Raw genomic sequence first — 16921 nt, forward strand, 5'->3', positions numbered from 1 at the left:
AGATTAAATTTGCATTTTAATTAATGCCTGTTAATGTCCTATAATAATTAAGGAATATTAAATAGTGCCAACTAGGCAAACCTGAAATGAGAAATTTTTTAATTTGTGATTAATTAGTACTTAATTAGTATGGAAAAGAAAAAAAAAAAAAACGAACATTTGCAGATGCATTACAATAAAATTTGCAAGTTGCAAAGTCAATGGGAGATTACTTAAGAGTCAGGCTGAAGACTTCAATAAAGATATTCCACTTGATAAATCTCTGTTGCTTTTATGCTTAAGATCTACAAATAACTGGGAATAAGGGAATCCAGTTCATTGGAATTTTCTACGAGGTTTATGCCATTGTACCTTAATTATCTTCCCGCTTTACTGTAACCTTAGTGCTCAAAATGAAGAAGGAGAAGCTGAACTTTTATTTTATATTTGCCTTAATTAATTAACACCACGCCCTAATAGCTACTTCATCACCCAATAACGACAACTCAATTACGCTTTCTTTTTTTTTTTTTTTTTTTTATTGACTTGTTATATATAATTTCACATCAACATCACTAGAGGAGGAAATTTGGATCCTTGGATCATGGGTCAACTTTTCAGAATTGACTTATTAATGGAGATACCGCTATTGAATTTTAGAAAATGTAATAGAGAGAGAAAATCATTTCGCGTGAAATATTAAATTTAAATTTTTTTATTTAAATTTAATATATTATAAATTTATAATAAAATTTTAATTATTAAATATATAAATTTTATATATTTATATTTTAAATTCATAATAGTAAAAAAAATTTTAATTTAATTCCTAATTAAAGTTTAAGTGTGTAGAATATATGTTAATATATATTATTATTATTATTAGTAATGTTGTTGGTTAAATGAAAAATTATTAGTCAGAAAATGACTCGACGCCAAGTGTTGTTTAATTTGACTGTAATTTTTATATGCTTTCTAGAATTATGCCCATTAGGCATTTTGGCCTTTTGGGTGGGTTTATGCGTGGTACGCGTTAAGGTTGTTTGACTCATTTGAGATTGTAACAAGAAAATAATAAATAAATAAATAAATAAATCAAATTACACTTATTCGTTTCACATTTTTTTAATAAAAAATTTTAATTTTGGACACTGGGTTGCACAAACCTGATTGGAAAAAAAAATTCTTATCAATTTTTTTAACTGTAATTCTTTTTAAAATTCGATTGAATAATATATAAATTAGAAATGTATGTATACGGCAGAGCAAGAAGCTGACCATTTGAGACTTTTTTTTCTTTTTTCTTTTTTTTTAAGTGTTAGCCCTTAGCGGTAGGGTAAGATTAATTAGCAATTCGCGTATTTTCTTTTATATTATATTTTAATTATAGTTGAATTTTTATTTCTTATTTTTCTTTAAAAAAATTGAGAATATGAATCATTTAATTTTCTACATTAATTATGATTAAGTAGTATGACATTGTTGAGTTGTTGTTCTTGTTATATTCAATTGTTTATTAATTTCTTTTATGGATTCCCATTTCTACAATTATATTTGCCAAGGTTATAATTATTTTAATTAATAAAATTTATAAACACTAATTTACCCTTCCATAATCACTATTTGTATCATAATTTATTTAACATTCAATTAATGTTTGTAGCTTATAATTTATTTAATAAGAGTTTTTTTCAAATATCAATTAGAATTTATAGAGCATGGAAAATGTTCGCCACATGCCAAAGCCATGGTCTATAGGCGGCGTTGCACATCTCGATCACATTCACATTACATAAATCCAGGCCTTGATTTTGGAAAGAAGGATATGATAAGATAATTATGCATAGATGAACTCATGAATGATGACAAAACTACCATATTCAAACACAAAACTTGAGAAATACTCATAAAAAAAAAAAAAAAGACTTGGGAATTCTACAAGGTAATAATATTGTAATATTGTAAGGCAAGATGATGACTTAATTTTTTTTTTTTAAATAATAATGTACCTTTCTGAGAATTGAAGAGAGCAATTGATCAAGTTTACATATGCTTGAACAGATAGCAAACCTTGGTAGACTAACCCTTGGGCTCTTAGGCCTCCTCCTCTTTAGGGTAGCCAAGCATCAAAGTTTTAAACATAAAATATGATTTAAAAAAAAAAAAATAAAGGTGAATATGACCTAAACCCTATAGAGAAGGGCAGTGAATATATATCAACGAATCTCAAAGCTCATTCCCCAAAATGTATATTCGTTTTCTTGGATTTCCTTGCTCAAAGATAAGATTCACTTTTGATATTCAGGCATAATCAAATGATGGCTAGATTCGAACTAGGACTCTAAGTTTATGTTCAGAATAATCAAAAGCAATTCGCAAGAGACATATCAAACTAATAATTTGTTTGACAATAAATCAAATTAACTATAATAACAATAATAATAATAAATGATTATCGAGGTTTTAATATATCATTAGGAAGTGTTGATATCTCTTAATTATTATATTAAGAAAAAGACGGTGAAATCTTATCTAAGGATGGGGAATGCAGAAAATGACGCAGAGTGGCTCTTCAAGTTTGCGAAATGAACTACATCTTTTTATTTTATAAATGTATTGAATTTGCATGGCACTTTTTTATAGTTTATTTGGTCTTATGTAGACAATGCATGGACAGAAAATAATGAAGAATGTGGCTCCACAATGCCTCCGAAGTGAATTACACTAATTACCTACAAATTAAGATTACTGATTGATTAAGGAACCTAAAAATATTTGTGTGGTTCATTAAGAAAAAAGAAAAAAAAATGAATTAAAAATATTTGGTAGGAGGCAGGAAAGGATCCAAGGAGCATGGGGCGGTAGCTCTTAAATCCATAATGTCACCATCGCATATAAGAATATTTATAGAGGTAAGCGGATAACATTAATTATGGAAATGTTAATTATTATTCATTGTTATTATTATTATTATTATTATTTAAATATAGATTAATTAGTGATTTATTTTTATAGTGAAAGATATTAAAATCTAGTAAAATTAAAAAAAAAATCCATCTTTTCTTAATAGAATAAATTAAATATGTGTAGCACTGATAAAGTGATAATATTATACTTATAACAGTATTCACGATAAGCTTGCCGGCCTACGTTGCATAATTTTTGTATAATTTATGAGATTTTCTATAATTATTTTAGTTTAATATTTTACTTTCATAAAGTGTGAATTATTATTTCTATTATTGTAATGTTATGAGTTTTTAAATAATTATTTTACGTGAAAATTAACTGATTTGTCAAGTCTAGGAGGGGTATTGTGTAGTTGTTGTGCTGTGAACCTGAGACATTTTGGATTGAGAAGTGTTAGTTGAGTTATTTTACAGGTTATGTAGGTTCTAGGTATAAGAAAAATTTTGTCAGATTTCCGGCATGAACTTAGGGTGTCTTAGGCTCTTTAATTTTTTATTTTAAGTTAATATTGATAAATTTCTTGAATATGATTATTTAGGTGATCCGAGTTAACCTTCCTCATATTCTCAACCGCTCCAGTGACATTGAGACAATATGTAAGTAGATATTAGTTTTATTTATAATTTCAATATTATTATTATATATTTAAAGCATAATCATGCATTCACTTATAAATAAATAAATAAATAAATAAATAATATATATAGTTAAATGCTAGGCACTCTCTTATGTTGCATATTTTATTGATGAAACTATTGTAGATGTCGCCTTAAGGTAATGTTGAGCTCTGTGTGTATGTTAGCATGCGTGTAGTGTGTATATGGATATGGGTAGGACAAGTAGTCGCAGCTGAAACTTGACTCGCTGGGACCTGATCCTTATATGCTCGGTGTGTAAGTACTTCAAATTATCTTTTGTGCGAATATTATTTAAATTGTTTGAAATTATGTGTAAATGTTGCATTTTATACAGAGGAATGCATTAGATTTAGATAGATATAAAAATTGTATTTAAAATCAATATCTTACTCTATGAGTCGAACACTCACCCCTGTGCAACTATTTTTTTTAGGTGATAGATGAATTTATTGAAAATAACCTGCTTTCTTTTCTCGCAGATTAAACAAGAAAAGTTTAGTTTACTTTTATTATCTTTTATTAAATTCTAAAACTTTGCATGCACTAGTAATATATTATCCTTATCTAGGGTTGTATTAACTAAACTTTTGGAGTTGTAACCTTGTTTATATGGAAATGTTTGGATGCATGAGATATTTATTCCTTTTGATGAGGGTGCTGAGCTCCCATTTGATTATTTATCTGCTTTGAGGATTGTGAGAGTGAGCTGAGCTCCCCATATTGTTGTTTTATGGGTTTACAAGTCAGGTAAGTTAAGGTTTTCTGTTAGATAGTCCAATTTATAGCCGAATTTTATCTATTTGATTTCTTAAAATTTGACTATATTTATGGATTTTATGGTTGAGTTAGAAATAATTAGGCTTACTACGGGGTTCGATACCTTACGCTAATCTAAGTCTTAATATTGATTCAGCCCAGAAAATAGGTCATGACAAGTACTTAAAAGTTGTTATGGACAGAATAAAATATTTTAATTTTTAATAAAATAATAAACACCATAATATATATATATATACACCATACAACTCTGTCTTCAATTAATTTTACCAAATGTCAACTTATAAGAAATAAATGACTTATGTAGGAGATAATTTTCTGCTTTACTTTTTTTTAAAGAAAATTTTTATTTTTATTTTCTATGGAAAACAATGAAAAAAAAATAGAAATGTATTTAGCTACTGTTAATAAAAAATAAAATTTAATTTAAAAAATAAAAATTTATTCATTTATTTCATAAAAAATATTATGAAATATATTTGAAAATTTATTTTATTTTTATTTTTTAATATTTATTTGTTATTTGAAAAATAAATTAAAAATAAAATTTTTATTATGAAGGAAAATAATGAAAAATAATTTAAACTGTTTTAGAATACATAAAAAAAATTCTGTTTTTCAATTTTTTTTAAAAAAACCTTCAAAAAAATTAATTTAATTTTTCACACCAAATATTCCTTTTTCTTCTCTTTAAGGGATAAAATTAAGAGTTGTCCATAAACTTTAAGGATTGTAGCAGAATCGTCCCTAAACTTAAAAATATAACATAAATTTATATAATCTAGAATAACAGTGATATGAATAATTCTCTCTTCTATGTGATAGTGATAAAATTATTTATGGGTTTCTTCACATATTAATCATAAGAAAAAAAAAATCTCAGTCGTATGAGATAATAAAGCACTAGATATACAACAGTTGATTAGAGAGGTTTTGCTTTCAAGAACGGCAATAATCATCCATTTTATCACTATTTTGAATTATTTAAATTAGTGTGTTACTTATAAACTGATTATTGATAATTAAAAAGATTTTATTGTATAAAATTTTAAAATTTAAGAAATGTTATGTTATATTTTTTAATTTAAAGACAGCTCTTTTACAATTCTTAAAGTATAGAAACAATTATTAAAATTTATCCTCCCTTTAGTAGGAGGATGGGCGTGGCTAACAACTTTATAGAAGTAATTAAATGTCAAAGAAACCTGCTACTAAACAAAGCTATCATATATATATATTGCATATGAATTAATAATACTTGACAATACTTACTTAAGCAATGACGTAAGAATCAGAAACCTCCAAATAATAATGTATGCTGAAATAGAAATTTAATTAGAAGCAGAATGGTTGATTTGCTAAAGTCTCACTGGAATGACAATAAGAAATTGCCTTAATGACAATCACTTGTCAACATATCCACCATAAAATATGGGATACTCTTCATTTCCAACATCAATAGAATCTCCGGCGAGATTACGACACCCTAATTATCATTAAGTTTCATTGAATTTAGGTATATAATAACCCTAAACCCTCCTCATAACAAGTACCTGTCATATATTTAAGACTTTGTGATTCTCCTAATTGTTGTTAATAATTTTTTTAATTAATTAAATCTATTTTTAATTTACGGGTCAAACTCTCAACTCATGTAATAACTTAAAACTCTTCTTCTATTGTCAATACAATACGAAAATGGAGAATAAATGAATGCGGCCTTTTGAAGCCGTCGAGGCAAAAACTATTTTCACTCGACGAGGAGCCAAAAAGTCAAATCAGAGAGAGGGAGAGAGAGAGTGAGCAACTCAACCGTGGGCTTTTGGGTGTTGGCCGTTGACCACCTGTTTTATTATAAGATATAGAGCCTCCGATCAAATCTATAGTTATTATTTTCTTTTATAAAACAATCATATTTTTACATTCAAATACATTTGTAGAAACACGCATCACACAAAATATATATATATATATATATATATATATATATATATATATATATATATATATATATATATATATATATATATATATATATTGGCTCTAATTAATTAAAATTTTTTATTTCATTATATTTTCTTTAAAAAAATTTTGAAGTAAAATGATGATTTTGCATGATAAATTGATAATAAATGCCGCCTACCATAAAAATGGAAAAAGAGGAACACTTAAAAGCATACAACGTTATTTGCAGGCGTATGCAAATTTATGGGATTATTTAAGCAAAGCTGGGTTTCATTCTTAACCACTTACACAACAATAATAATAATAATTTGATGATATTAAAGTTATTTTCAACAAATTTATATTTAAATTTCAATGTTAACGAATAATAATTAATAAAACCCCGACAACCCATGAAGTGAAGAGATGACCATACAGAAGAGAACATGTGCTAATAAGACATATTGATTTAACATGCTAATTAAGCTGACAAGCTCCTCCAGCTCAACAACGATATTCTGTGTGCTGTTTGTCATCACTAATTTTTTTTTTTTTAAATAATTTTTTGTACATTTATGCTGCATTATGAACAAGTAAGTGTACTTTAATTTATTAATTCTGATTTGATTCGAAAGCACTTAATTAGCCACCTGATTAATTACTAACATCTTTCATAGGTGGCATTAATTATTTTATTCAAATTTGAGAAATGGTGTATTTGATATAAATTCAATGTCTGAGGAGATTAGTTTTATAACCATTAAATTCGCGCATGGTTAATTAAAGTGTGTATAAAGATAAATTTATGCATGATTAATTAAAGTGTGTATAAGGAATGTATATTTAATCTAAAAGTTATTAAGTTAATTTTCGTATGATGTTGAGTTTATAGTAGTTATACCTATAATGAAGAATTAATTAAAGCATGAATAGATAATTAAGATAGACAACTTATCTACTTACTCTGGAAGGATGATAAGAAAAAAAAAAAGCCGCCATTGAAAGCACATTGCCATCATCTTTCAGGCTTTGGATGGAAATATGTCATCTACAGTTATTAGAAGAACACATTTTTAGTTGTGAAAACCCAAAAAAACTAAGGAAGCTAATGGACGAGACTTTATATATATGGATTTGAATGGGCAAAGGATCGCTTAATATTTAGTGAGTGCAGTCTTTTAATTCAAAGGAAAAGACGGAAAAGCAAGTTGTTAATCATCATTAGCAAAAATAATCATAATACAAGTTGTTGTTGATAATAAGAAAAGAAAATAATACATTAATTAATTAACACAAGTTGGTAATAATAATAATAATAATTCCAACTGTTTAAATTGCGTTTCGTGGGAACATCGCAAACGATTTATTTTATTCATCAGAAAAGGAGAAGACGAAGTCAGAAAAACTTCAACTTGGGCATTGGTCCTTAATTAATATTAACTTCTTGTTGCTTCAAATGTTTACATCACCACATGCCATTTAGATTATTTTTTATCTGTTTGAGTTTCATTTAGAATATCAGGACCAACACTGACATGAGGTAATTACTCAGCTCATGATCTTATTAAAAAAAAAAAAAAAAAGCTCGTGATCTTATTATTTTTATAAGAGATCGATGCATCCACAGTGGAACGAAGATGAACTGGTAGTAAAAAAAAAAAATAAAAAAAAAAAAAAAAAAAAAATAATAATAATAATAGAGTTTAGTTTTTTAAGCCCTTTCCCTTCAACGTACGGGACCTGATTGGTGAAATGGGCCCACCCAATGTCAATGGGCTCTCGATGCTGCACGCATATTTTGTAGGTATATAATTTTTAATTTTAATTTAATTTTAATTCTAATATTCTAACAATAAAAAGGATATAATTTTAATAATATTAATAATTTAACAAATTACAAGAATTTTAAAATATTAAAATATCAATTTTTATTTTTGCTTTGCATATAATAATAAATTTAATTTATGAGCAGATATATTAAATATAAAATATTATAATTTAAAAAGATAGAAAAATTAAGTTAGTCGTCTTATATTTGATTAAATTTCATCGATACATATATATAAACAAATAAATATATATTTCTCTTCTTAATTCGACTTTAACTAAAACAATTAATAAAATAAAGAAAATATGTGTATTATGATGGTTTTTAATGAATCATAATTCATGTAAAAACAAATAGATTAGAGATTAATAATTTTAATTTATTGATATTAAAATTATTTTTATAATTTAAAATTTTTAGTTGGTCGAATTTAAAAAGGGGAAAAAATTCTAGGAATTGTATCCATCGTTTCTACGGCGACAGTATATAAGAAGGATAGTCCAGCACAAAATGAATAGACATTATAAGTTGATTGAAACAAGGAGATGGTGAATGTGACCTACTTTTGTTGCAGTTGGGGAGGCACCCGGAGGAGTTTCTTGAAATGGATGTCAACGGCCATTGGTCAATGAATTGGGCAGTGGCCAGTGGAGCAAGAGAGAGGGCAAAAGGCAGGTGGTGGAAGTGGAACTGGAACCCTTTCAAGGAGACAAGACGGCTCATAACAAGCCTCCAGGCGTGGGATACATAAACCCAACGCCACCCTTGTTTTAGAGATTAATAATATATGAAATTTTTCTTGTTTACTAACTTATTAAATATATAAATTTTAAATATTTATGTATTAAATTTATAATAAATTAATTTAAATAAAAATTTACCCAACACAACAATAAAAAAAAAAAAAAAATTACGTTGGGTAGATGCTTATCAGAATCTTCAAACACACAAGTTACGTTGGGTCTATTATTGCAATTAGACGCACCAGTGGAAAGATTCTTTATCTTTTTTTATTTCGTGGAACAAGTTCTTTATCTTTAAGCCATGTATGCTTATAAGTATGTAATAAGTAGAATAAATTTGTTGCAACTTGCAACCAAAATTTTCTTGCATATGGAAAAATAGGAAAAGAAGTTTCCTTGAATCCGAGACATCCATTTGACGATTTAGACCTACGTATTCCCTTAATTTTAGGAGAAAACATCGATCCATGACTCATGAGATAAAGTTTCGAAATATTATTTAATCCAACTTTGATTTCATGAATATTCATGCTTATCTTTTGAATGAATTAAGTTAACAAACCCTATCCCTTAATGCTGCTGCATGCCTATCCAAAAAATTATCGATACCATATATAGAAAGATTATGGATATTCTCGAGGAATAACCTTCCATTTTTACAATCATGTCTTGAGTTGGAATTTCTTTTGCCTTATATCCTTGCAGTTCATAAAGACTTATGGGAACACTGAACACCATGCCGGCTCTAAAGCCTGGGATTAGGCACGAGTGATTATTAAAATCTTGTTTAGCATCCGTTGAATCTTCAAAGAAGTAATGCTTGAAAAGAAAAAGAAGACAAATAAAATAAATGTGATTCAGCGATCAGTTACTGAAAACATTAATAATGTTGAACTTGAAAATTGAAAACCTACCAACATTTCGCATCGTTGAAAGGTGAAATTAAAATACAAGTGCAACAAACCCAAAACCAATATATATTCTCTTCTCAGGCTCTCACCCACCCACCTTTTGTATACTTTTGGGATACTCATCAGCTAGCTTTACTGGTGGTTGTGCGTAGTGGCTGCTTAAAGTCTTTGCTATGGATGATTCTCTGACCGCAACTTTTGTCATTTTCAGTTTTTAACTCCATCTATTCATTCTAAAGTAACAAGTTGTAATATTTATTTATTTTCTTATTCATTTGGCTTTCTGTGATGTTTAAACTCAATTCTAGTACTACAAAAAATGAAACTCACCGATATATTCATCTATAATAATTAACAACTTCAATTATAAAGCGTAAAACGTATGGAAACTTGATTAATTCATCAACCCTAGCTAAAAGGATAATTAAGAATCCATGTCTCTGATCACATCAGATACGGTTCTCAAAAAAGCAAAGCATTGCTGCATATAATGGAGCTTTTGTTTTTTGTTTGTATTTTTTTAACATAATTTTCAGATAAAGCAATGTCGTCACAAAGTCATTTTCAGAGACAGGACCACTTACTCAGTTGGGTCAGAAAGATAAAATTTTGAGGGGGACTTGAAGGTGATTGATAATATCTAGCTTATCTTTACGGGGATAATGGCAACAGCAGAGGTTGTGGCTCCCTCTTCCGGAGACAAACGAAGTAGACAAAAAACCATTGAACCGTACGTATATAAATATATATTATATACAAATGGCTTGGTAGCCTCGGATTACTAACCAAAGATTATACAACATGTCCGAGATCTAGGCTCGGTCGTCGGTATATGTGAGACAAAGTTTCACAGCCGTAGGCCTGGATTCCGTGTCAAAACTTTGCATGCAATTCATTCCATCAATATATGCACGATCCAAGTGGAAATAATACAATAATTTCCTGGTTCGGGTTGGTAAAGAGTACAACAAGGGGTCGGGTTTCTTCAACTCCCTTCAAAGTTGACAGTGTTAGCATTGAAAATTCAGTTTCAGTAAATTATTACTACAGATGAAATATTTTCAACTAGATTAGTTGTGAATTTAGGAGTGTTTTGCTGCTGTTTTGACTATCTTATGAAAAGGTCATAATTTTCTTCTTTTGGAAAGTAATCGAGAGATTAAAGGGGTAGAACTCATCCTATTCATATTCATATTAATGTACCTACTCAATCACATTTTGGATTTTCTAATATTTAGGTATATGATGAAGGTTTATCTTCAAAAAAGAAGAAGTTGAAAATTTGAATGACGACTTTGTTGCGCAAATAGAAAGTTGATATATTAAACAATTTTAAATAAGAATACTACAAGTTCACATGACTAACCTAAATTCACGATGATAAATTAGTTAGCACTATACCAATAACAGCATCCTTTTTTAATTTATATATATTCGAGTGGAAGAGCAAATGAATTTTCTGGAGGCGTCAGTGGTTATCAATCTATGCTAATAGCACAGCCACCAGCATTTCGAGAGGTGTACACTTGCATTACACAGTGCATACGTAAAATTCGTGCTAATGGTATGGTGATAAAAGTCTAAACCAACCCACCCAACACTTAACGTTCAACTTTAATCTTTTTGTAAAAGTTGGACGTTACGTTAAACAAGTTTATAAAAATGATGAGACTTTGTACCTAAAGTAGATTGTTAAACAAATTTGATAAATGTTCGCGTTGGGCCTTGAACTACATACAACCCATTGGAAGATTACCCAACATTTGATAGCGTCATTGATAGTGCAAGAGTTTCATCGGGCCCCTGGGGGTATGTCCAAGCAAATTTTGTGGGCTTGGCACTCTAGCCTGAGGTTCCATTTATGATCCATCCCAATAATAGAGGACAATTTCGTGAACCCAGAGAAATTTTTTGGACCCACTCAGGACATGTGAAGTCGAATATTATGGCTTAAATGTTGGTCTCTCGGTGGCCCATTCGACAAAACAGGCTCTACGGAACTTGCAATTGCTTAGGAATGATAATTCAGAGAACTGACAATTTCAAGATGATTTCTTTGAAGGTATTTTAGATGAAAGTTGAAACCTTCAGGCATCTGATAGTCACAACTCACAAACACAAGCAACATCATGGTTCAAAATTCATGCACATAATCATTTTGAAGTTTGCAAAATGATTCTTATAATCCACAACTCGTGCACATTGCAATTAATCGAATCATCGTGCATAGTTTTTAAGTTTTTGGAACTCCCAAGTTAATTTGGTGATTTACAATGGATACCCTCATAAAAGATTTATAATTCAAGATTTAAATAGGAACACGTTTTTCTCAATCATGCCCATTTTCTCACTGATTTTTTTGAAGTGTACAGTACAGCTCCTTTCATTAAGTACGGGCAAGGTTCTTTGTACGTTTGCTTTTCTTCTTCCATTACACCTAAAATATCTTTGTGGGTGCAAGATTCCGAGACAACATTAAATTGAACGCCGAATGAAATGTGTTCTCTTGTGCTTCCTCGCTGCTTAAGTTACACCAGTGATGCTACAGTATCCAATACTTTTGTTTACTATCCTTTTGGGCAATTATTGTTCTACTCCTATCCTTTTCAACTCCTACTCATGATTTGGTCACGGCAACTCATCAAACAATGACCAATTAATTGGAGTTAATTGCCAGAAACAATCCTTACAAAAAAACTCATAATTTGCACTATAATGGCACCTGGATGCAACATACTTGGCCTTCACTCTACCCAAAAATGGCTATGGAAATCTGACGTCCATGGTCGGTAATAGCTATTATAGCAGGAGGGGAAAAGAAGAAGGCTTACTAAATTTGGACGGATGACTCTCTAGAAAATAAAATCATATTCAGCTTTTGAAGTTTGCTTAAAGAAATCCAATCCATGGTTATCATTTCATCGACGCTTTTACTATAACACACGTCTCTCTATGATTGGTTGTCTCAGCAACTTGCTAGCCATTGCACCTTTCTTTTTGTCATTTTGTAGCCTCTATAGGAAGCAAGGTATAAAAACTAATAATTAATCATCAACTACTACTGTTTCATTAATAAGGAAAACAGAGATGCCTTCACATCAATCAAATTGGGCACCCAATTATACACTGCACATCTCCTCCGTCTTTGAAGTATCCACTGAGATACACAAGTAAATTTGTATCTATCACTATCAAAACCAGAACCACACAATTCAATTTGTGACGACAAGAGAGAAGAAGAGTTAATAGCAATAATGAACTATCCCAGTAGCCCCATTTATTTTTGAACTGAATGGTAGATTTAAAGGGTGCTAACAAATCTAAATACACCAAAGAATGGAGATGATAACAAACCAACTGGGACAAATCCAAAGCACATCCACACACATTTGAAGAAACAACATCAAGGTGCCCGTGGCGATGTGGCATAGAGCCTAGTCGAAGAAATCCCATGGGAACTTGGGTTGATGAACTGAATTATTATTTGTGACTGAGGTGGATGTTGAAGGGACTGGCATTAACGCAGGGAAAGAATCAAAGGTTTCCCATTGTGTGGTAACCACAACTGCCCCTGAGGTCGAATTCTGCTGCTGCTGCTGCTGCTGATGGTGGTGGTGAACCAGCAAGTGCCTCGGTTGCTCCTCTTCTATTGGTATTAGCGTTTGCCCATTGGAATGCCTCGGTGGTTGTTCTTGAATTGGGGCTAGCCTCTGTCCATTTGAATTATGCTTTTCTTGATGCTGCATTGGTATGTGATTCCCATTGCCATTAGGCATGGAGTTCTTCAACTTCAACATATCTAGAGTCTCTACATACTTTTGAACTCTTTTCACCTATATGAACATGGCGGAATTGATGAAGCTCAATATGGTGCCTGAGTTTTGCAATGACCAATTCAAATACCGAAATTGATATGTAGTTTAGGAATCGAAGTTACCTGCATTTTCCTCTGTAATTTCACATCCCCATCGCCCATAATTCCATCCAATTTCAGCAATTGATTCATCAATAACTCAATCAAATTAGGCACAGTTTTCTCCGCTACTTTCCCACCTTTAGTAATTATAGATTCAAGGGCGGACACCTATCCCATTTCAAAATTCAATCATCATATCAATATTAACATCAAAAGCCAAGAAGAAAAACTCACACTTGACCTAACTTGAAGATTCAAAAGCAAATACCTGGCCGGCCAGTCTATCAACTTCCAGGCTGATTTCTGAAATGGATTTTGAAGCCTTCTCCATCTTGGCATTCCTTCTCATCTCAAGGAAACGTTTTTCTTGGCTAATTGGGTCCTCAACGAGAACAATTTTGGACTTGTCCTTCACTCCAGATATGTCAAGAAATGCATTTGAATCCCTCTCCTTGTCTTTGTAAATCAGCTTTTGGTCTTGATGGTGCAGTCCTGTCGGCCCTGTCAACATTTTCTTCAACTCCCCTGCACCCAAATCAATTGTTATCATCAATTACCACCTACAAAATTACCCATCAATTCTTGGGAGCTTATATTAAGCATTTCTCAACCTAAATACTAGACCAAAAGAAAAAAATAAAAAAAATAAATAATTGGAGCTAAGGAGTTGAGAGAGATTATAAATTTTACCAAATGTAGCTTGGGAGCTTATACTGATTTCGTGGAACGTTGACCCGTACTTAACCCTAACTCTTATTGTCGGTGGGGGGATGGAGCTCCGATCAGAGTCCGGGTTTCGCTTCTGTACCAACATTCCTCCTGGTCTAAGCTCCCATTCGGCTCCAGTCTCGCCTCCGCCGCCGCTGCCACCAACTCTTGAGCCGCCATTCATAGGCGACAGCGCTGTCGGTTTAGTCTTCATTCTCATCATTTTTTTTTAAATTTAACTCTCTTTGTTGCTTGTATCGGTTGCAAAAATTTATGACACTTTTCAGGCAAAAGAGCCTCAGATCTCTAGGAACAGTGATTCTTCACGATCTGCGTTAGAAATCAAAGATACTCATCTGAGACAAAGCTGTTCGACTCTGTTTCTGATTCAGTTTCAGAATGCTTCCACCACAGCATTACAGGAGTCCAATCCCGACAGCCACGCGTACACTGAGAAAGAGAGAGAGGGAGAGAGAGAGAAAGAGCGCGTAATGTCTATGAGCTTCTACTTTATTTTCTCTCGCTTTCCAGAATCAATGGCGTCTCTCAAAGGCAAAACTCCCCCCCGTATCCATGAATGATGAATTTTCAATTCTTGCTATTCAAGAAAACTAAGCTCACCGGTTTCCCAGCTGCTGGAAAATCAAGAATCTGCCAAAACCTCCAAATAAAGAAACAAAATCCCAGATCTCTCCCACAAAATGCAACCCGATGGCTCCACTGTTTCAAGAATGTTTTTTTTTTTTTTTTCTCCTAAAAAAATCCGAACCAACAAAAGAAAAGGAAAATCTTAAACTCACAACGATTTTTCCCAAGAAAAAACGGATAAAATCAATATAGAGTTAAAGTCATAAGAATATGGGATTTCAATGTGGAATTATTCTCGCCCTCTTACTTGCAGTTCTGGAGATTTCGAAGAAGAAGAAGAAGAAGGAGGGGCCTAAAAAATAAAAAAGAAAATGAATATAAAACGAGTGGACAGCCAACTGAGCTGTTGTTCGGGCTTGAGAACTCTGTATATATATACTTACATTGATACACATAGTTTACGTATTATTGGAGATTATTTTATGCTTAACGAAAAAAAAAAAAAAAAAAAAAAGGGAAAGCGAGGGAATACGAAAGCCGCCAGAGAACCCGTTCAAAGGTTAAAAAACGTCAGAGATTTCAATTGCCAATGTTGTAATGCATCCAGGTCTACGCGAACCCTTTGATGGTTTTTCTTTCTAAATAATATTTATATTAATATTTAAAAATAAAAAAAATAATTAATTAAAAATTATCATTCTTAATTTTTAAAGATTAAAGAGTATAATTATATAAAAATAATAATATTATTATTATTTTTATATTTAATAAATAATTTATAATATATTTTTATTATTATATTATATAAATAATCACTAATAATTAATAATTATTAAAATAATTAATATTAACCAACAGATCCAAAGTTATTTTTAAGTACCACTTAATCATTGTACTCTCACTAGCGCAGAGGAAGTTAGCCTCACTGTAGTTAAACGGTGACGTTTCTCTTTTGGTCTGTTCATGATAAAATGATGAATTTGTGTTTAATTACTGGCACGTGCCATTTGTTGTACGATTGTAACTTTTTTATTTTTTTTTTTTTCTAAGAATCTGTTTACAACTTTTATTACATTAAAAAACGTGTAACCACAAAAATACCCACTATTATTAGGTTAGTAATTAGATATTTATATCTCCCGAAACATTCATGAGAGTAGAAGTAATTTTGGTTGACCTTCTTCACCTCAACTTCAAACGTCAGTCTGCCCATTGTTAAGACATGGAATGTGTTTTATGAATTTTTTTTTTCTAATTTATTTCACAACTTATATCATCAGATTTTATTATTTTATTTATTTATTTATTATGTTAGACAATATCCTTTTTCCAGTCCATATGAACTAACTTTATTCTTCTCTTTAAGAACCAAAAAATAATAATTAAAGAGCCCATAAACATTTGGACAGACGCAATGCAAAGGTGCTCATTCATGATGCCAGTGCTTCAATGCAAGCGCAAAGGCATTCAAGTTTTAGAAACAAATTTATATAGAAATAAATTATATTATTAAAATAAAATAAAAGCAATAACTATAAAAAAAAAAAGCCAATTTAGCATTAACTTAGTGGTTGATTTCTCCATCTCCTTTGCCCAGCCCACAAGTAATTGTTTACAAGTTATGTATAAAGCTACGAATCTTATTTTTCATTTCAAGGCTTTCTTTTCTCTTTTTACGTTAAAATGAATTTTTTCTTATTTTAATTTTGATTTGAAATTTGTATTTAAATTAAATTTTTAATTCTTGATGTTTTGATTTTGGTTCGATTCAATTCTCAGTACTTTAATTCTATTTGATTCATATTTTAATTTTTGAAATAATTTTTATAATTATTTTTATTAAAAGTCTTACATATTAATACTTAAGTTTTTAAAATTAATTATTAATAAATAATATATCACATAATGTATTTTTTAGT

At 30.3% G+C, this 16921-nt stretch overlaps 1 protein-coding gene across 1 annotated transcript; it reads right to left on the reverse strand.

Annotated features, from left to right (window-relative positions):
- Nucleotides 1–12834: 12834 nt before the first annotated feature.
- Nucleotides 12835–15426, reverse strand: LOC110672795 (BAG family molecular chaperone regulator 1). The gene is made up of 4 exons (XM_021835681.2): nucleotides 14397–15426; nucleotides 13975–14231; nucleotides 13728–13874; nucleotides 12835–13623 (listed from the first exon to the last, which is right to left on the reverse strand). The coding sequence occupies exons 1-4, from the start codon at nucleotides 14635–14637 to the stop codon at nucleotides 13225–13227; spliced, it is 1044 nt and encodes a 347-aa protein (XP_021691373.2). The 5' UTR covers nucleotides 14638–15426; the 3' UTR covers nucleotides 12835–13224.
- Nucleotides 15427–16921: the final 1495 nt, after the last annotated feature.

The sequence above is a fragment of the Hevea brasiliensis genome, chromosome 13 (assembly GCF_030052815.1).
Source record: "Hevea brasiliensis isolate MT/VB/25A 57/8 chromosome 13, ASM3005281v1, whole genome shotgun sequence".
NCBI classification, from domain to species: domain Eukaryota; kingdom Viridiplantae; phylum Streptophyta; class Magnoliopsida; order Malpighiales; family Euphorbiaceae; genus Hevea; species Hevea brasiliensis.

Excerpts from the sequence above, each read along its gene's own strand:
- LOC110672795 (XM_021835681.2), bottom strand. The coding sequence starts at position 14,637 with ATGATGAGAATGAAGACTAAACCGACAGCGCTGTCGCCTATGAATGGC. Across the intron at positions 14,232-14,396 it reads AAGCTCCCAAGCTACATTTG|GGGAGTTGAAGAAAATGTTG; the intron begins GTAAAATTTATA and ends ATTTGGGTGCAG. Across the intron at positions 13,875-13,974 it reads TTGATAGACTGGCCGGCCAG|GTGTCCGCCCTTGAATCTAT; the intron begins GTATTTGCTTTT and ends GAAATGGGATAG.